Here is a 20,863-nt window from a genome sequence, read left to right as displayed (position 1 = left end):
AGCTCTCATACATTTTGATGTGTTCAGAAATAATTCTTCTGCCATCAGTAGCCATTTTCCTAAATTAATCCACTGTTGCGTGTGTCAAAAGCTGGACAAAACTCTCTAAATCATTTCTGTTCACTTACATTTGAATACTAACATGGACATCCAAAAACACTAATGATAGTTAGAGATGTGATTCTGACTAATATTTATCGAGTAAAAGCAGAACTTTCTGGTTTCGACAATTAAATATAATTTATATTTTAAACATGAAAAATTACCAGTAACCCAGCAGTATATTCTGGCTGCAAAAATGTGATGCAAATAAAACCAAATTACCAGAAACTCAGTGATTTCAGAGTGCTGTGCTGTGCTGTGTGTGTGTGTGTGTGTGTGTGTGTGTGTGTGTGTGTGTGTGTGTGGGTGTGTGTGTACAAGACTCAAAGAGAAGGAAAGACAGAGTGTGTGTATAATCACAGATCACAGAAACAAAAAACAAATAGTAGATGAAGATTTGCCTGAAGAGGATAAAGATTTGCCAAAACAGAAACTGTAAGTTTAATTAGACTCTGGATTGCTTTGAGGAACCTCATTCATTCATTCTTATCTGTTAATTTGTTCTTTTAGCTGGATAAATTTCAGATAGTGAAGACAGTACATCCACTCTCCCTGATATGCATGGTGGATAAAATGTTAGGCAACCCATCACCACTGACTCATTTTTTTCTGCTGGTAAAATATTCATGGACACCCATGTGCTTCAAAGTGTCTTCACCAGATAGGTTATCAGGCTTGTGGTACTTTTATACAACTCATCATATGAAGCCCTCTCTTGCTATCTATCTGTCTTTCCAAAGCTTACTCATATTCTCATAATCTCTGTCTTATTTATTTTACAAAAAAGCATCACATGGCTTGGTGCACTGTTAGCTTCTTCAACACCATTATTTCTCCAAGCTATTGGTGAAGGCAGTGATCTATCCAAACACCACGGTAATGGCAACGACCTGAGCAGCATCCACCAAGAAACTCAAACTTGGGATAAGCAAGAAAAAGCGAGAGACCCGTTACAGAGCCGCCCTCCTTCCTCTCCCCTCCTGCTGATCTACATCCTATAGGCTGTCTTTCACCTTCATCTACTGTCATTGAAAGGTGGATTAGACAGGGCTTAGATTGCTTTAGACATCAAACATCAGCACGTCCATCCATCATGGAATGCCTTTTAGGCCATGGATCGTTACTGCCATCTATTGCTTTTGCCCTCCTCTGTCCTCCTCTCCTTCCACTCTCCTTTATTCTTTGCCCCCTCTTTATTTTCTCCCCTTTGCTGTATATCCTAACCTCCCAGTGCCAGCCTTTATGTATCCTTTCACCCCCACTGTGCTCCATGGCAAGCTAAGTCAAAACCGCAGCTCTGGGGGACTAAAGGCTCCCCTAACCCCTTCTTTCTTCTCTCTCTCTCTCTCTCTCGCTCGCTCTCTCTTTCTCTCTCTCTCTCTCCCTCTCTCTGTCTCTCTCTCTCTGTTTCTCTCTAACTCTTTTTTCCTGTCATCTTTTACTGGGGACTTCTGAGTGGCAGCCAATCATGAGATGAGCCCTCTCTGCCTTGCTCTGTCTCTCCCTGACAGTAACTGAGAGAGAAAGAGAGCGAAAGAGTAAGAAAGAGAATGAGAGAGAGAGAAAGACAGTGACAAAGAGAGAGGAAATTTCAGCAAGCACATGAAGCATTTATACGAAGAGGGAGAATTACAACAATTACAACAAGAAGTGGCAACAAGGCTCAAAAGAACACAAATATGTGAAAAGGAAAAGAAAACCTGTCACACAAGCACTGAGAAAGACTGAGGAGAGGCGGCAAGTGAGGGTGAGACAGTGCCACGAAGGGACACATATTCCAAAGAGAAGGGCTGTCAGCAAGGTAGCTGCTCTCTCTTTCTCTCTCATTCACTCTCTTTCTCTCTCTCTCTCTCTCTCTCTCTCTTTCACTCTGTCTCTCTGTCTTTCCCCTTCTCACACAGTCTCACAAGCGCAGTCTCTGTCACAGTCATACGCATCTGTCCACACGCACACACACACACACAAACGTGTGCGCGTGGTCCGTACTCAAGCTTAGAGTGTAAGTGCAGGAAAGGTGACAGAGCAGACAGTGCTTCGCTTTGCTAAGGAAGGAAGCAGCAAGCATGCCTGCTAACGCATAGATCAGCAGTGGAGCATGAAAACTGAAGGTAAAACCTCTCACGCTGCCTCCCTCCCTTTCTATCTCCCTCCCTCTCTCTCTCTCTCTCTCTCTCTCTCTCTCTCTTTCTCTCTGTCGCTTTCTCCCTCTCTCTCTTTTTTCTCCCTCTCAGACGAATGAAAGGAGCATCCTGAAAGAGTGCAGTCATGTACATGATTCCTCCAGCGTTCGCTGAATCTAAAGGTTATCATTAAGACAAATGTACCCTACAGAGCAGGACTCCCACAGTTGCCGTGGAGATATACATCACTTTAAACCAGGGAAAATAACTGATTAAAGATTGCCAAAGAAGAATTTGAAGCAAGTGAGAAACTGTATGGAACCAAGAACAAAAATGTGAGTAAATACATTTATTTATTTTTTATATTCAGGTGCTTTAGGTAGAGAGTTTTTTAAATGCAAAGAAAGGAGTGAAAATATCTATAACGAACATGGAATATAAGTCCTGATTATTACATCTGTTCTTGGTTTACATTTACATATTCTCCTTTGAGAATAGCTTGCAATGTTACTTTAAAAAGCTCGGACTGGGCTGACAGCAAGAGGCAGCAGTGAACAAGCTTTTAATACTAATACTGATTCAGGCATTATTGTTCACACTCTACATGGCTGAGTTGTTCAACTTAGAGGGTAGGCAGTGGGCAGAGAGAGGTGTTGCAGTTGTTGCTTCTGTAGCAGGAGATATTTCAGAAGTTCCTGGCTAGACAATGATGGATTTGCATATTATGGATTTGAATATATTTTATTCTTATTTACATGCAAATATTCATATTCATGTTGCACTTTGCAAATATTTATGTTGCACTTTGTACATTTTAACCTCTGATAGAGGGGGCTTAACATCACTAAAAATGCAGAAAAACAGGAAAAATGCAAATGCATGTGTTGAAAAGCTTAGAGTTTCCTTGAAATCAATCAAATAACTTAGTGTCTTATTGAGAATTGTGAACAGAATGTTTTTATGCTTTGGTAACGTTCTGAAGATAATTTTTATAGGAATTCTCCAATTACAATTTGCTCTCCAATTACATGTGAATCTCTGTTTCCAGTAAGCTGATTGTATTATTTTGGTGACCTGTGCGTCATCTGTCCGCCACTCTTCAGCTTGGCCTTGGGTCAGATAATAAATGGTGTGTGTGTGTGTGTGTGTGTGTGTGTGTGTGTGTGTGTGTGTGTGTGTGTGAGAGAGAGAGAGAGAGAGAGAGAGAGAGAGTGACAGACAGAAAGTGAGAGTAAGAGATATTCGATACAAGAAAATACTGGTTAGCATCTTACTGCATCTTGTATTATGTATTTCTGAAAATGTATTCTCTCTCATATCAAATTTGTAATACTACGCCTAGTGAGTATATGTATTTCTGAATATGCCTTTTTAAATGGAATTCTCACTTATGAGTTTTAAGATGCTTTCTGGTACATTGATGTGTAATATATATATATATATATATATATATATATATATATATATATATATTTTTTTTTTCTGATTTGTTTAAGTGTAATGGTTTTACCTTACCCATTCTAAAATCAAGTGAGCTATTACAAGCTTTGGACTCTTACACACACATGTATACACACACACACAGACACACACACACACACACACACACACACACACACACACACACACACACACACACACACACACAGTCAACACTAAATATTGCTTAACTTCTGCTATACACCTCCTAGCCTGCTTAGATGTTGATGTGACTTATGCATAATAAATGCTTGATTAGAGAGCAGCAGTATATCTTCAGAACAACATGTTTGCATTTATTGAAATGTGAAGTGTGATCTCACAAAATCTCAAGCTAATTATAGTGATTGAAAGCTGTCAGTGAATTCCCTATGAGTGATGTCAAAATAAAAGGTTTGACTGCTAACCACCTAACTAAGCCCAACCCAGCACCCTAACCCAGTACCTTAATCCTAGCATCCTAACCCAGCACCCTAACCCAGTACCTTAATCCTAGCATCCTAACCCAGCACCCTAATCTAACCGTTACTTTCAGAACTTTTCTTATGACCTGGGTTATCGAAATTTACACAAATTTGGAAATTGTGAGATCATTTGGATTTGTTCATATGGTGTCACTGATTTGCCACCTGAGGGTGATTGTAGATTTCAGTATTTCAACAATCATGCAGTTTATGGAATCACACGTAAAAAGGAATATACTACCTAGACATGGAGTCATAATTAGCGTTCTCTCAATGTAATAAACATATACATACCTACATTTAATATATAACCAAAAAAAGATTTGAGAGGAGAGGAAGATGAAGAGAACTAGAGAGAGAGAGAGAGAGAGAGTTGTAGATTGCTGTAACTGCTGTGCTGTATGAGAGATGGTGAGCTCCACCAAGTGGTCATGTTTTTCTGCACTGCACAGCCATGCAACCTTACCTATAGAGCTACTAATTTTAGATCATGATCACATTACACATTACACATTATCACATCTCTCTCTCTCTCTCTCTCTCTCTCTCTCTCTCTCTCTCTCACTCTTACTCCCCATCTCTCTCTCTCATACTCCCTATCTCACTCTTTCACTCTTACTCCCCAGCTCTGTCTTCGTCTTTCTCTCCATCTTTATCTTATTCTCCCTCGCTTCATCGCACACTTTGCATCACTGACACAGATCGTTCTGACAAGCTGTAGTGGGTCAGTATCAGAATCCTATATTTTTCTGTATTCATTTAAATATTCAAGTTCTTGTAACCCATGGGGCCAGTTCTCTCAGCAGAGTACAGGAGTGGTAGGACCTATCACAGACGTATATCTGAAAGACTTCAGGCAGTGTTTCAATCTTTTCTATTGTATGCTGTCCATAGCTCATCCAATAAATGCTGTGCTAGCAAATAGCCTGCCCATCTCCTTCCTTCCCTCTCCTCCTCAATAAGCCTCCCCACTCAATCCCATCAGGGCTTCAAATCCATTTTCCATCCTCCGCATATGTGCTATGTCAAGGTCACAGGGAAGGTAAGAAAAAAAAAAAACTTTTCTCTACTGCCTAAGTGTAAAATGAATGCCGAGCAGCATATTGGTGGTACCCCACATACGCCTACAACCATCACTCAGCTCAGAACCAGGCATGGACAGGACCAGCCCAGATTCCTTAAATGATCCATGTCTGAGGAAGTCTTATGGGGGAATGCGCAGGGAGGGAGAGGGTGAGCAAGAGCAGAAGTGAGATGGGGTTGAGCAAACGAGGCTGTGCTGGACTATGGGAAATGTATTCCCAGCAGAGCCTGCTGCTCCAGACTGATTTTATAAGTCTCTGGAGAAATAGAGCCCCACTTCGCAGACAGGACTACAGCAATTATGGAGACAGAGTCTTCCTAGCCAGGGCACAGCCGCTCTACTCTCCCAACTGTGTGTGTGTGTGTGTGTGTGTGTGTGTGTGTGTGTGTGCCTTTGTGTGTGAATGGCTTTCTACTGCTATTTTGTCCTTTGGTTTAGTCAGGTTTGGTGTGTCACAGTAATAAATCCCTACATAACAGACCAAAATCCTTAGTGTTTAGGTAAATACAGTGTCCTTAGAAAACCATGGAAGTTCCTGAATGCAGTGCATTCCTCCTAACCTCATTACCTCCTCAATTTGACATCAAAGTAAAATAAGCATGGTCTATATCTTGTTTCTCTGGAAACCCTGTGTACTGAGTACAATTTATACTGCCTCTTCATTTTTACTAAAGTGCACCTCAATTCCTCCTGGGAATTGTCCTCATATATACATATTAAGGCACAATGAACCTTCCAATACTGTTTGCTTGCATATATAACCTTATTAATTCACCTGTTAATTAAAGCCAGTTAATATGTCCTCTTTCTATATTTATAGGCTACTGCTTATAAACTATAGTGAAATCCTCCCACACTGATATTTATCGTCATTCCGTTCATAAACAACTTTTCAATATGCTTTGGATTTTTAATACATTAATCAAGTTGAGCTAATTAAGCAAACATCTGGTGTGGGTTTTTTCCCTCTTGTGTAGTCTCCTCAACCACTCCTTTGGGTGCAGTAAGTGGAATCTGAAAAAAGATGTGCAGGTTTAATGCTTAATAAGCATGCTATACCAAAGATTAATATCCAGAATACTATTAAAGCTCAAGGACAGCCTTGAATGATAATCAGAAAATGCAATCACAAGAATCACCACGCTTTAATTGCCACACGCGCCATTTTTACTGAACACTCTTGTCGTTGCTGGGGTATCAGACCCACCGTGAGGACAATAACAGGCAAAAGAGAAATTGGGGGAAATGTTCTAAGCTTATTGTGAATCATCTGATCTCCACATGAGCACATAATCTCCTCTTTGGTGCCTTCCACAAAACGCATCATCTAAACAGTCACGTTACCTGGCAGCAGTGTCAACATTTTCTCAGCAGAACTGGTTACGTGCGCAGCACTTCTTAAGACGCCGTGGCCTCTCAAGCTCCATGTGTGATGCATACTGTGATATCTCAGTGGTGCTGTGCTTGAGTAAGCAATGCCGCATGTGCCAGTGACTTGCATCAACATAGGGCAGGAATGTGCTTAGTGCATGTGAAACCAGTTTAATGTGCAGTGACTAAGTATTATTACAAATTATTACATTAAAATATTAACTATTAATTATATTTCTGCAGTTCACACATGCACACTCAAGTGTATCCACATCTTTATGCTCACAGTTACTTCGTATGGCTTAGACATTGGGGAAGTTAACATTGGTGAAGTGCTGTGTTGTGTGGTGTAGTGTGGAGTAGTGTGGTGTAATGTGGTTTAGTATGGAGTAGTGTGATGTAATGTGGTGTAGTATGGAGTAGTGTGGTGTAATGTGGTGTAGTGTGGTGCAGTATGGAGTAGTATGGTGTAGTATGGAGCAGTGTGGTTTAGTATGGAGTAGTGTGGTGCAGGATGGAGTAGTGTGATGTAATGTGGTGTAGTATGGAGTAGTTGGTGTAGTGTGGTGCAGTATGGAGTAGTATGATGTAGTATGGTGCAGTGTGGTTTAGTATGGAGTAGTGTGGTGTAGTGTGATGCAGGATGGAGTAGTGTGATGTAATGTGGTGTAGTGTTGGGTAGTATGGAGCAGTGTGGTTTAGTATGGAGTAGTGTGGTGTAGTGATGATGATGATGATGATGATGATGATGATGATGATGATGATGATGGATACTTTATTGATCCCAGAGGGAAATTAAGGACATCCAGTAGCTATACACGTGTGGTGCAGTATGAAGTTGTATGGTGTAGTGTGGTGTAATGTGGTGTAGTATGGAGTAATGTGGTGTAGTGTGGTGCAGTATGAAGTAGTGTGATGTAATGTGGTGTAGTATGGAGTAGTATGTATGGAGTAGTGTGGTGTAGTGTGGGGTAGTATAGAGCAGTGTGGTTTAGTGTGGTGTGGTATAGAGTAGTGTGATGAAGAGTATTGCAAAGTCCATTAAAGTTTGAGGATGTTCACTTGCCATGAAGGAATGACGGAATGAGTATTAGGTGAGACTGAATTAAATCTTCTGTGCATCTAGCAGGATTAGGGCTCAGGCAGCCACCCTGTATCAGCCCTATAGTTCTTTATATTGATTTGATATTTACACAATGAATAGGGTGCAAACGTGCACATATTTACATGACTCCACATTATGTACTACGGTTGTATATTGACAATACTCTGTTTTATTCATGAAGGCTTCTGCAGAGGTTTTGAATGTCAACATTTTCCCTGGGTCTTTTTCCCTGAGATGCATGAAGTGTATGAAGGAGTCCCACAGAGGCGGTTCCATGCTAGCCCTGCGTGAATTCATTATCGACATTAGCACAGTCAGTGATTCCCCAAATTACAGTGGTTGGCACATACTGACACTTTGTGAATAATGCCCAGTTTCATCTGTATCTCATTAACCAAATTATTTCAGTCATAAGATAATATATTTTAAGTGTAGTGCTCCAGTCATGTGATGTGGACCCAGAATGTTAATTCGTAAAAAATAAATTGTCCACTTTGCTCTTCTGAGTATCTCCAATGATACTGGGGCCTTTTAATTTTGCTTTCCTTTCTGATGTTGATTCAGATCGACGAACAAGAACGACAGTATTATGAATCCACTCCTCATTTGCTTGTGATTCCCCTTGACATAGTGTAGGTATTAATTGCATGTTAGGCTGGCTTGGCACTTTTGGCCCTCTGTATTTTCCTTGAAACTGGGATTCCACTGAATTGGGTAAAAAAAGAGATTTATTAGGATTAAGTTCCAAAAACCCATACATTATGCATGCACTCCTTAAATTACCTATCAGGAGTGGCCCTGGAGGACTCTATGCTTCATTGAGCCATTGCAGGTTTAGCTAAGCCGTCTGCTCTGTCTATTGTGTAGCACAGAAGAGTACGTAATTAGAACTTTCAGTGCACCACTACAGTTTGCTATAGACTTTTCATCTACTGCTGTGTACACTGGTCTGTATACTCTAGGGAAGTGAAGGTTTAAGTAGGTTTACTGCTGACCAAGTTATTTAAGTACTGGACAACTCAGCTGGACACTGTTTGGTCATTTTGTTTGCCTGCATCCACACAGTATCGTGTCACTGTGTCTGCTGTGTCAGCTTAGGGTTATTCAATTACTGTTATCTTTGTCTGACTTCAAGAACAGAAAAACTAGCATAATGCTTGTCAATGTGCCTCATCAATCTGTTCTTGCCTTCTTCCAGGTCCAAAGAAGAAAGACAGAAAGGAGAGTGAGGATAAGATGTTCCATTCTGTTGTGATCTGCATTCAGTTGCATTATCTCATACAGCATTCAGTTGCTTAACTGATTCCTTATCGAGCACTCTCCAGGAGTGACTGGATACAATGATGACCAATCGGTTCACTTTGCTTCTGCTGCTGTCTATCACGGAGTGGAGCTCCGCCCTAATCCGCCCCGTACCTGGAATTAGCAAACCTGATAAGGATGGACGGACACTTCACCGCACTAAACGAGGATGGATGTGGAATAGTTTCTTCCTTTTAGAAGAGTGGACAGGAAGTGGCAAACAGTATGTTGGCAAGGTAAGGACCACATTTTAAAAAAGATTCAGTTGGAGGTGGTAAAAAAAGGAAGATCCTAGGAGAAGCTGAATAAAACAGACATGAGCTTATTTAGCATTTATGTAAAAGAACTGGTTCAGGAAATGCTGCTGATCCGTCACAACATGGGTAGCGAGGAAAATAAATGCCCAGACAAACAGTGCAGGCGCAGTGCTATTTTGGAGAACAAATATGACTTCCTTTGTTCTACAAGCAGACAAGCAAGCTAGAGAAGAAGCTCACAGAGGACTCTGTCACACTAAAACTCTTACTTACAAAATGCAAGTAAAACTCTTAGCTGTGAATTTGACTATGTAAATCGCAGCTGGAAACCTAGCCCCCCCGAATAGCCTGCACTTTCAACAAAGCACTGAAATACAAGCAAAAGCCCCACGTGCAGCAACGCAAGCTCAATGCGAGCGGCAGTTGCTGCAAGGTGTGCTTGCCAGCGAGCAGCGCCGCGATAAAAATCACAATAGCGGAAGTGTTCTTCGCTGTCCGCGTGGCATCTGATCAGAGCGGCACGCTCGTCAAGCCACCAGCGTTACCGCCGAGCTCTGAGACAGCCATAATTTAGAGAGCTGCAGTTACACTCCTGAGGGGGAGGGGAATCAACGTGGCTATCGGCAGACAATTTTGTGTAGAGGAAGCCTGCTTTCATCGCTTCCTTCATCTCCCCCGAGTAAACAAGTGTCAGGAGCAGGGGAGAGGATTGGAGAGGGGGTCTGAAACAGTGAGCACGGGCTGAGAGAGGCTTCCTCTCACGCCTGTGATGTGTGTATGAGGAGATCGCCGGGTAAAGGAAACACGCTTGAGCGCACAGAAAAACAGATGAAAGTGAATTAAAAAAACAATAAATCAATCAAAGGGAGCAACAAGCCAAGAAAGCAAGAATGAGATTCTCCCATTCATTGTGTAATGTTTAGGTAATGAAGCAATGAAACAGTGCTGACTGGGACAGGCCTAGTAGAGGAAGTGGTAAACGCAGCATGGACTAGCCTTCCTCCCAGAACTTTGATGCTTCGCTTTCTCTCCACCCCCATCCAGGCCATCTCTCTCTCTCTCTCTCTCTCTCTCTCTAGCTGGCAAGTTTCTCTGGCGTGACTGCAATCACATGCATTTGACCCTTGTCTTGACCACAACAGCCCAATCTCACTCCCAATTAAAGTGCCAGAAAGACAATTGGACACAATAAATACTGGGCGGGATCAAAAAGAAAACACTGTTTCAATGAGGATTCTGTGGAACTACCATATCGTTAAGTTAATCAATGAAATTGTGTATCTGTGTGTGCATGTGCATGTGCATGTGTGTGCGTGTGTTTTTTGTGTGAATGTATAGGCTATGTGTGTACTGTTCAATAGATTGACACTTAAAAGCCCAGCAAGAAGCCATCACAGCCATTGACAGTCCTTCTCCTAAACATAATTCAGCAGTCATTGCTAAGGCCTGTGGGAGGCAATATTTATTTCTGTTCAAGACCTCCAGTGGTCTTCCATCTTAATGAAATACTCTCTCCCATGAAAGCTTCATGTGTCATGGACCTCTAAGACATGTCTATCATGCATCAGGAATGCCTTGAAAAGCTATAGAAGCAAACATATATGGAGAAAGAAAGGACCAATAATGACATGTATTCATTCTCGCCAGTTAATGCCCAAACGTCCTGCGGTTAACTCGGAAATCTGGAAATGGTATTTGACAATAAAACCGCCCATTTAGTTCTGACAGTACTAAAGCACACTGAACATATCCAAGAATCTGGTAGAGCTCAGTGAGGATTTGAGGTCAACATGAAATGTTTGATACTCAGGGCACCCTACCTACTTTTCAATATAAAGCAAAGCAGCAAATCCACACTAACATTTTGCTAAACACACACTTGCCACTGGATTGCCATTAGTCAGTAGAAGCACCCTGGCCCTGGTAAGCGGCGTGATGCTGAGAAGGGCTGCTCCTCGGCATGCGGTCGCTCTGCTTTTGTAGATGCAGTTTGGTGTGAGGGCAGTAGCTCAGGCGCTGTTCCATCAGCACTGTTGATGCGAACAAAATCCTATTAACCTTCCCAAGCCCTGTGATTCACTGGGTAAGTAAACAAACTCATGCTCTCCCAGACTCCCCTTGCCCCTTTTCAGCCCCTCCTAACAAGCCCCTTCCTGATCGTCCACACTTGACTTCTTGGGGGGAAAAAACAACAATAATACTAATAAAAACAAATGGTTGTCTGAACAACAGAATGTTTATGTAATTATGAAAGCATCAAAGAGAGAGATAGAGAGGAGGACAGCGATCGCTAACTATATGCAAACACAGAGGCAGCGAGCTTTGCCAAAGCCGCATAAGCATGGATTATGGACCCATTTGAATGTGCTGCACTACAGTGCTGAAAGGGGAGAGTGGAGCTCACAAACTGCCCTGCAGCCACACAGGGCTTCAGTTTCAACACAAAGCTGCCTTACAGTCCACAGTCCATGAACGCAAAACTAAAAATTCACTATTGCATGGGAAATTAGGAGCAAAACCAAATGGGGTTAGCTTCCGTTTGGCTGAAGTGTTACCAAAGCGGTTAATTTAAACATCTGATGTCCACTCTGACGTAAATTTTAAATCTCAGTCACTTCTTGCCTTTTGCATATTCAGATTGTAAAAATGGCAAAGAAAAGTTTAAGATACCTTGTTTTAAAGTGAGCACGAGTCTAACATTTAATCTTGACAAATGCACTTCTTTCAATGACTACTCCAGGAATTGAAACCAAGCTACATTTGCAGGCTATAACTGCTCTCTACTCATGCTATCTAGACACCTGTTGCTACTCATTAGCTAATTGTCTGGTTGATGATACATGATTTAGGTAAACAATTGTACACAAGCTAATGGAGTCACTTGAGCTCGGTGCCTTGATTACTAAATGCCACGGTAGTACAGTTATGCACATTAGACCACACAATTACCTGGAATGATGAGTAAATTACAGCCAAGGCTAAAATGTCTCTAAAATGTTTCTACATTACGAGGAGGCATACCTGCATTGTAATATATTGTGCCTGAAATATTTAGATATGCTGTCGCGCAGAACTGTGAAGCAAAAAGCATTGTGTGTACATGCTGAACGCAAGCTGCCAGATATTTCAGCAGATGGCTTTGCAGGCACATTTGTTGACAATTTTGCGGACAATCTTACAAGGTGGAAAAGCCATCTGAGTGCTTGCAGTGCTTGTCCTTATTGACATAAATACCCCATCAGTGTTCATAGCCAGAAGAAGAGATGAGAAAGGGGAGAGGGAAGGCAGGGGTCGATGCTCACATGCTTCTCAACCATTTCAAACAGGATGTTCTGCAGAAGATGAAATGCACTGGAAACTACAATGTATGAAAAAAGAGGGAGGATGGAGTTCCTCCAGTAGGGCTTGTATGAGCTGTAGGGAGGAACCAATGGATAGTGTAAAAAAGACACCTTGAAGACAAAGAGAATGGGATTGGAGAGAGAGAGAGAGAGAGAGAGAGAGAGAGAATTTCAGCAAGCAAGGGAAGCCTTTATATTAAGAGAGAAAATTACAACAAAGTGCAAATTAAAGCGGAGGACATAGGTTTGACAGCCAAGAATAAGAAAAAAGAAAGAAACAAACAAAGATGAATGAAGGAACAAGAAATCAAAAAGGCCTGTTTCTGTATGTGTACTTGAAACACTAATGGCTGATAGCAAAAAAAAAGCAAGCATATCTATAATTCTCACAGAGCCACTCGAGGTCTATCACTTTTTGTTCTATCTGTGCAGCACTGAGCATGTGTTCACCGCCAGCCTAACAAGAATTGTCAGTGATTTCTCCACTTGTTCTGTGTGTCTGCGAGGGATTTAACTCTTCAAGCAGCTTCACAGTCAAAGGCTAATTTTGCACTATGCAAATTAGTAAAAGCAACTGAAAACCAAGCACAATGTAAAACACAGCTGCCAAGAACCACCCTAAATGTTTTGGTTCGTATATATGCGCGCTCGGCCGAGTGCTCGACCCGCTCGCTGTACGTACCACTCATTCGTCCATCTTTGTTGAATAATTATTCCTGCTATAGAACAAAGGCTGTTCTGTTCATGTTTGCCAATGCCACAGAGAGTGCAGTGTCAGGCCAAAAAGGGGGCTAGGCTGTGCCAAAAAGTGTTCACTGAGCAAATGATCTGGCTATCAGCATTCCTTGCCATGCTGTGCTCTCCCTGTGGTGTCTCTCAGATGAGTGGGTGGACTGTGCCTGGGGTAGGAAGAGGAGCAACACGGCCAGAGCCCAACAATTATATTTTACATGAGTCACTGTAAATGTCCACGATATAGCCGAGGGATGTTTTATTTTGAAATGTCTTTTAATTCATCCCTAAAACCCCAGAGGACCTTTTTTTTCCCGGACACTAATTAGGACACTGCTGAGAGCATGGAGAGCAGCTGAATGGGAAACATTGGCCTCACTGTGGAAAAGAAACATCTGGAGTATTGTGATTCAGAGCCATCGGAAGACAAAAATACAAAAGGGATTACAATCAATTAGGCCTGTTATTAATGCCGCCATAAGTGCAGTAATGGTCCCTGTTCAGGTTGACGTGCATGGCCCTGTGCATACCTAAGAGTCATTTTTGTGCATTAGTCCATGAGGAAGATAAATGGTCACCAGTGGTTGCGATTAAATGAAAAGCCCATGAAATGTCCATGATCATGGAAGATATTTCCTGTGCAATAGATTAACCGAGTAAAGTGTTTTTTTTTCTTATATGCTAATATTAAAAATATTAGAACATACAGTTAATTCAATATATTAATATAGTAATTAAAACAGCATATTGTGACGGGTAGGGTGAGCAAAAATAAATGGAAGCGATCACGCCAAGTCTCAGGGAAAAAGGATGGTTTAATATGTAAAGTGCGCAAACCAAAACCCGTGAACTGGCCTACAGCGGCAGCACACAAAACAAAGGTGCAGGAAGGCAGGGACAAGGGACACACCCCCTGTAGTCCCGGGACACACCCCCTGTAGTCCCGGAGCTGAAACACAAACAAACACACGTTAGCTCACCTACCTGGGCGGGACCCTGGACCGACCGGGCCGTCAACAAGACAAAACCACGCCCCGGTCGGTCACAGGGCCCTCACACCCTAACCGGTATTAAGCCGCTTAGCCCCACAGGTGCGAGGACGACAGGCTACGGCTCCTTGTCCGTCCGGGGTGTAAGTGTGCAGGTTACCTCCCTGGGGCGTGGCTACGTCACCTCCAGGACCCCGTGGAAGGATCTCCATCTTGTGCAGGAGCCCCCTGGTCCCCAAACATCCGGGGGCCCCAACCCTCTAGGGAGGGGCTCTTTAAGACCGGGCTCCGGTCACCCCACAACATAAGGGGGCTCCTGCCAGGTGGAGACCTCCACAAGGCCCCGGAACGCCACAATCCACCGCCAGGGAGATGCACTTGCACATAAAACACAAATGCACACACACCCACACACACCAACACAAAACACAAACGCGCACTACCCTGATCCCCCCTACAAAGGGGGGGAAGGGTCTCCCCCAAATCAGGAGAACCCCCCACTTACCTGGTCAGGGCCTCCCTCAGGAGCGACGCCCTCCCTGCCACTCCCCGTGGCACGGGACCAAAGCCGGTCCTCCCCCAAACACACACTTAAGGGGAGGAGCATGCGTGGAATTACAAGCAACATTTCACAGGCACGCGAGGACAACACACACGCAAAAAACAGTGTACAAACAACGAACGAACGGGACTCATACATGCGCGCTCGGTAATATTGTGAAGCGCCGCTCAGGTTCGCAGTCGCTCCCCCACATTAAACACAAGACGAAAGGGGAGCGAGGCGTCAGTGACAAACGGCACCAACGTCACACACAAAACACTAAACACAAAACACCACGAGCACTGATCCACACGCCCACTCACATGTACACTTTACCCACACAACATGTAGAGTATTCCAGGGAAGACGCCCTGGTCCTCACCATGCCACACACAAAACAAACGCACGGCGAAACTCTTCCGACAAACAACGGACATGAAGAACTCTCCCAGGGCAGACTGCCCTGGTCTTTGTTTTGCTACACACAAAAGCACGGCGGAGCTCTTCAAACAAAACACCACGCAGACAAACACTTACCACGAGACATGACCACCATGACCACCATGACCATCTATCTATCTATCTATCTATCTATCTATCTATCTATCTATCTATCTATCTATCTATCTATCTATCTATCTATCTATTTTCTTTTTTCTCTTTTCTCAGATGTGCTCAGGACAATTATTTGCACTAGTGACTACAGGAAAGACACAAGACAGATCTAGCCAATTCTAAGAAAATAGAATGTAAATATTGCTAATATTCATAATGCTATTACTTTTGACTATATGTTTTGTGTATATATATAGAGAACTACTGGTCACAAGCAACAAAAAAAAAATTACCATCCCAAAGGGCAAGTAATTCACTTCTTCTTAATGACCTACAAATGCAAGTGCTAGCTGTTCAATTGTATGTTTACATGAGGGATTAACACAATTATTGTATGTAGATCCCCTGAGCCAGTAGTCTGTTGTCCATCAAATACCAGTTATTCTACAGACACTTTAGTATGTACACTGGCTTTACACATACCACTTCTTTCTTTGTGTGACTTTGTCTTAGACATCTTCATATGGATTTAAAGCTCAAATCTCAGAGAAAGCCTGGCTCCACTGAAGGATTTTTCCACAATAAAGGACACAAAATGTCTAATTATGGAGCTGTCAAGGGATTTTATACATAGCTGTGATGAAAATGGAATCTTCATTATTATAGCAGCTTCTCCTGATCAAAAACCACATTAATAGCCCCTCTCTAATTCGCCAGCATTTTATTGTAATATACTGTTTGTTCTCAAAGATATCTACAATAGAAAGCGTCATTTTGCTTCACAATTGCAGGGACTTTATGTTCAAAATTATCATTTAAGTTATTTGCTACAGAAGACTCACAATCATCTGTAGAAAAAGTTCAAATTGCTACTCAGGATTTGCTCTGTAAAAGCAAAAGGAGCCTGGAACTGGGGAACAGGTAAATGGTCCACAGCAAAGTTTCCATTTTGTTAATGGACGCTCAAAAAACTTCAGTTTTTCCAGAGACCCAGCAAGGCATCATCTGAAAAGAAAATTCTAAATACAATGTCATTTCAAGTTAAAAACTGGTTCACCCCACATTACAGCTGTTGCTACGATTCTCGAGTTCTCAAGATTATCATGCGTAAATATGTGGAAAAATAATTAGATCTTATCTGAAGTTATTTATATCTGCTTTGGCTGGTATGCATGCTGTGACTCCCTCCCCCTGTCACTCTGGAAAACATGGACCCAGGAGATAGAGCGTACAAACATTTCATTAACCACATGCTAATGAGCTCCATGCTCATGTTTGCATACATTACTGCCTATGTGCCAAAATCTCAGACCACCATTCCACCTCTTTTCCTCTCTGGTTGACAATTTCTGCTATTGTTTTGTCAAAAGAACTTTGTCAAAAGAAGCAGATACTTGGCCTTGCTTGACAGGTCAGAAGAGGCTAATTACCAATCTTGCCTTTGACATATCACACCCAGGATAGCAGGATTACAGTTGTAGTGAATATGGGAAGGAGCTCTCTTGTTTATCACTCACCATTATGCTAGAAGACGATGCATTGGCTTTTCCTCACTCAGACAGCTATTAAAGTTTATGTTGTGTCTAGTTCCTGTTTTGCCAATCAAAACCAGACAAACATAAAATTTCTTCCCTTTGTTAAACAAGAAGAATATGTTTGCTGATTGACAAAGACAGAATACTTCTGTCTGTGCTGAAACACGCAAAATGGTTTTACCTATGCAGAAACCTACAGAATATATCCCTTAATGACCTTTGTAAAAAAAAAAGAAATACTGCAGTGAATCAGCCTTAACCTTTTACCCTCTACTAAACTAAATCTGCAACACTGTAGCAAGTAAGACTTGTTAACCTGCTGTGGTGGTACAGGACAGCATGGTGTGTCTCAAGTACAAGTTCTGCTTCTCACTATACAAAATGCAAACAGATGCAGGGGGCAGGAGAAGGACACTGATGGCTCATCCTTGTAATGTACATTTTTTTTAATGTTATGTAAATGTGTTTCCTTTATCCTACTTTTTTTATATATAATTCTTAAATAGCACAAAAGTTCACCTTTTGCAAACAGCAAAAGCAATGTCAAGTAAGACATTTAACAGCAGAAAGCTTCTGTATATATTGCACAAAATAGTGAGTGCTGACCCTCAGAAAGTAAAACAATTCAAGCATATATATACACATTCTGGTAATATATAGGCCTATCTATATAAAAGAAAATGCCGAATAAAAGTACAAAACAAAACAAAACTAGAACAGAACAAACAAAAACCGCCACTGTAGTGATTGCAGGGCTGTGTATGTATAATGCACACCTAATGTAATTGCATGATTAGAAACAATGATAGCGCGATGATGCAATCCTTCAATGGAAATATGAGTGACTCAGATTACCTGCATCCAGATAAATGCATGCAGACAAAAAAAATTACACCCAATTATGGCCTGCAGTAAGCTGTAATTACTCTAATCATGAAATTGTGGCCTCCAGAGTTTCCAACGCCAGTATCATAATAGAAGCAATGTTCTTTTTGTTGCCTCTTATAGCACAATGGCTGATTTAGTTGCTTTAGATAGATACAATTTTAGTGAAATATTCATGTAAAAATTGATAATGATGTGGTATAATGATCTTGGAACCAGTCGGTTATTTCTGTCTGCTGGGACACGTAGTTTCAGAGATGTCCTCTTCACGTAGCATCTACAATCAAGATAAGAAGCATTGCAATCAGTTTGAGAGGAAGCACGTACACAACTACTCTTGTTGCTAAGAGACAGGTGCAAAAAGAAACTTTTCGCTGGAAGAATCAAGTTTTTGTTGTCAGGTCAAACATTTCTGAGTTCATATACAGTCAGAAACTGAATAAATGATTGAATGGATGACTTTGCAAATGGCATGAGCATATGCAACAATAAGGAGTTCTGCAGTAATTGTGTCATGAGGAAGCAATGGTGTTTCTTCAGAAGCTTTATGAGCAATTAAGAAATTTCTCTTGTTCTGAAAACTTAGTATTTATTGTTTAGTACGTATAAATAAATATTATTATTATTAGTAGTAGTAAATTAATTTTCACTAACTATTTTTGATTCATGAGAAATTAAAATAAAAAGGCTCCTAAACTTTGCAATTTAAACTTTCTTTTAGCTTCATTCTGATATGGACACAGAGGACGGCTCAGTGAAGTATGTCCTCACAGGAGATGGAGCAGGGACCATTTTTGAAATTGATGAAAACTCGGGAGACATCCATGCCACCAGAAGGCTTGACCGAGAGGAGAAGTCATCCTACACGCTTAGTGCCAAAGCGGTCAACAAATCCTCTGGACAAGTCCTGGAGAGAGCCTCAGACTTCATCATCAAGATCCATGACATAAATGATAACGAGCCAAAGTTCAGTAAGGACACCTACTTGGCAAGTGTGCCTGAGATGTCCAATGTTGGTAAGTTTAATATTGCTTTTGTTTTCATGCAAATGTTATTGTTTAGACAATTGATGGTGAATTTAATTTATCCAGTCAAATATCTGGTGTGATGTACTTGTGGAAAGGCAGAGCTGTTCTGTTGGTCCTGGATACAGTGGGTTCTATTTTGCTTATTTTTGCGATGCATTTAAACTGAATACTTACTGAATGGTCTTACTTTATTCAGCAACATGAATTGCATCAATAGTCCATTGAATTTATACATCAACTGTTCCTTCTGCTTACTGGATATTATTCCAGAGCTTTAATGCTTCCATAAACAGCTCTTATACCACATGCAATAAAATAGTGCATCTACTAAGAATAGACTCCTAAATAAAACATGCTCACGAGCCTGTTGGGAGTAGACCTTTGACCTCCTTGTGACGATACGGGGTGAGCGAAGGACGAGACACCGGATCCTTGCTGTAGACGTCACTTTTATTTGGTAACACGGAGATTGCGCAATAGCGCACGAGAAACATATAACGTGTACTACAGAGACGTGTAGACTTTAGACAACGACGAGCACAGGACACTGCGCGAGCGCACATTAAATAGACAAACCACATTAGCCCCATGTGATCACGAGACGATTCACAGGTGAGACTTAATAATCACACAACAAAACCCTAACCACGTATATACACTGACGCAGACAAAGCACGTAAACAACGTTGACACACGCCCAAAAGGGAGGGGCCGGGGTCCTCAACGTGACACTCCTAAAATATTACTTTCCTAACAGAACAGTGGAATGCATAGCTCTAGAGGAACAAAGAATGTATCAACCACAAACATAGTCAGGGAATTACATGATACATTACAAGACATAATTTCTAGAGAGTAATTCCAAAAATATAACAAACAAAACGAAGAGAGTAACAAAATATTTTATTTTCACACTTTTATTTAAGAACATGTAAGTATAATGAACATTCAACCTTGGGGAAAAAATATTAACATTATTTTAACATTAATATATTACCTTTATTGTCAGTATTAAACCTACTAACTTGAACTTGAACCTTCTAACTTTTCCCCTGAACTAACACAGCAAATGAATGCCAAAAGGATGAAAAATCTATTACTTGTTAAAAAACATCAAATTAACTTGCACTTTTATCACAATGTATTCAAAACACAGTGGCTGATGAAGTAAAGTATGCCAGTCTTTTTATTAGAACTATTGGGTTATAACTACGGTACAATCAGTTTTGATCCTAATGATCATGACTAGCAAATGAATCAACAGGTAAGACAATTATTCAATGGGCAAGCCATGAAAGCAGCACATGTGTTTTCCATTTACAACTCTTAACACTGGAGGTGTGTGATGGCATAGATGTGTGTGACAATGATTTTTACTGCAGCACTCTATGACTGCCAGTGTAAAATACTTGGCCTGCCAGTAGTGAAACGCAACAATAAAGGACCCACACACAGAGAAAAAATATTCAGACTGGACTCTGGATTTGAAACATTTCTATTTGTTACATTAGAGAGCTGTGCAGACAGTGAAAAATGTGCAAAAATGCATAAAACGACTAAGTGCAAACGTTCCACTCCATGTGCAAACTGACAGTAGTCAACCCTCTACTTTCTTCCGGGTAAAACCCGACTTTTATTTTGTGGTACTCCCATGTGACATGAAGTCACATTCATCCAGCAGAATAAAGTAAAAGCAGCACTCTTAATGGGTCCCTCTCTGGCCTCCCCAGGCACGCACGCTCCAAACCCTCCATCTGCCTTGCCCCAAGCCCCCACACTCCCTTTCATTTGTCTATTTCTCTGTGGGGTTCAGAGTTACATCATCCGCAGCACTCCGACTCTAAATGGGACACTGCACTCGTTTCCCCACCTGGTCTTCCTCCGTCTCCTTGGCCCCGCTCGGCGCCGAGCACGCTCACACCTCGCCGCGCATGTCGAGTCGAGAGGTCACGGGTGGCACGCACGTTTAAGCT

The 20,863-nt window shown here is 41.6% G+C and overlaps 1 protein-coding gene across 2 annotated transcripts in view; it reads left to right on the top strand.

The window, feature by feature from the left end:
* Positions 1 to 2,040: 2,040 nt before the first annotated feature.
* cdh10b (cadherin 10, type 2b (T2-cadherin)) overlaps positions 2,041 to 20,863 on the top strand; it is a 31,419-nt gene continuing 12,596 nt past the window's right edge. The window contains exons 1-4 of one of the 2 annotated variants that reach the window (XM_076999630.1): positions 2,041 to 2,210; positions 2,434 to 2,557; positions 8,924 to 9,263; positions 18,584 to 18,878. In XM_076999630.1, coding sequence (XP_076855745.1) covers positions 9,066 to 9,263; positions 18,584 to 18,878 — 493 coding nt within the window. In that variant the 5' untranslated portion in view covers positions 2,041 to 2,210; positions 2,434 to 2,557; positions 8,924 to 9,065. Of the gene's footprint in view, positions 2,211 to 2,333; positions 2,558 to 8,923; positions 9,264 to 18,583; positions 18,879 to 20,863 lie in introns of both variants that reach the window. The other variant, XM_076999629.1, reaches the window with a different exon arrangement.

Source organism: Brachyhypopomus gauderio, chromosome 3, assembly GCF_052324685.1.
Source record: "Brachyhypopomus gauderio isolate BG-103 chromosome 3, BGAUD_0.2, whole genome shotgun sequence".
Lineage (NCBI taxonomy): Eukaryota > Metazoa > Chordata > Actinopteri > Gymnotiformes > Hypopomidae > Brachyhypopomus > Brachyhypopomus gauderio.
The sequence above is the reverse complement of the archived record's forward strand: the minus strand, read 5'-3'. Positions and strand labels throughout refer to the sequence as shown.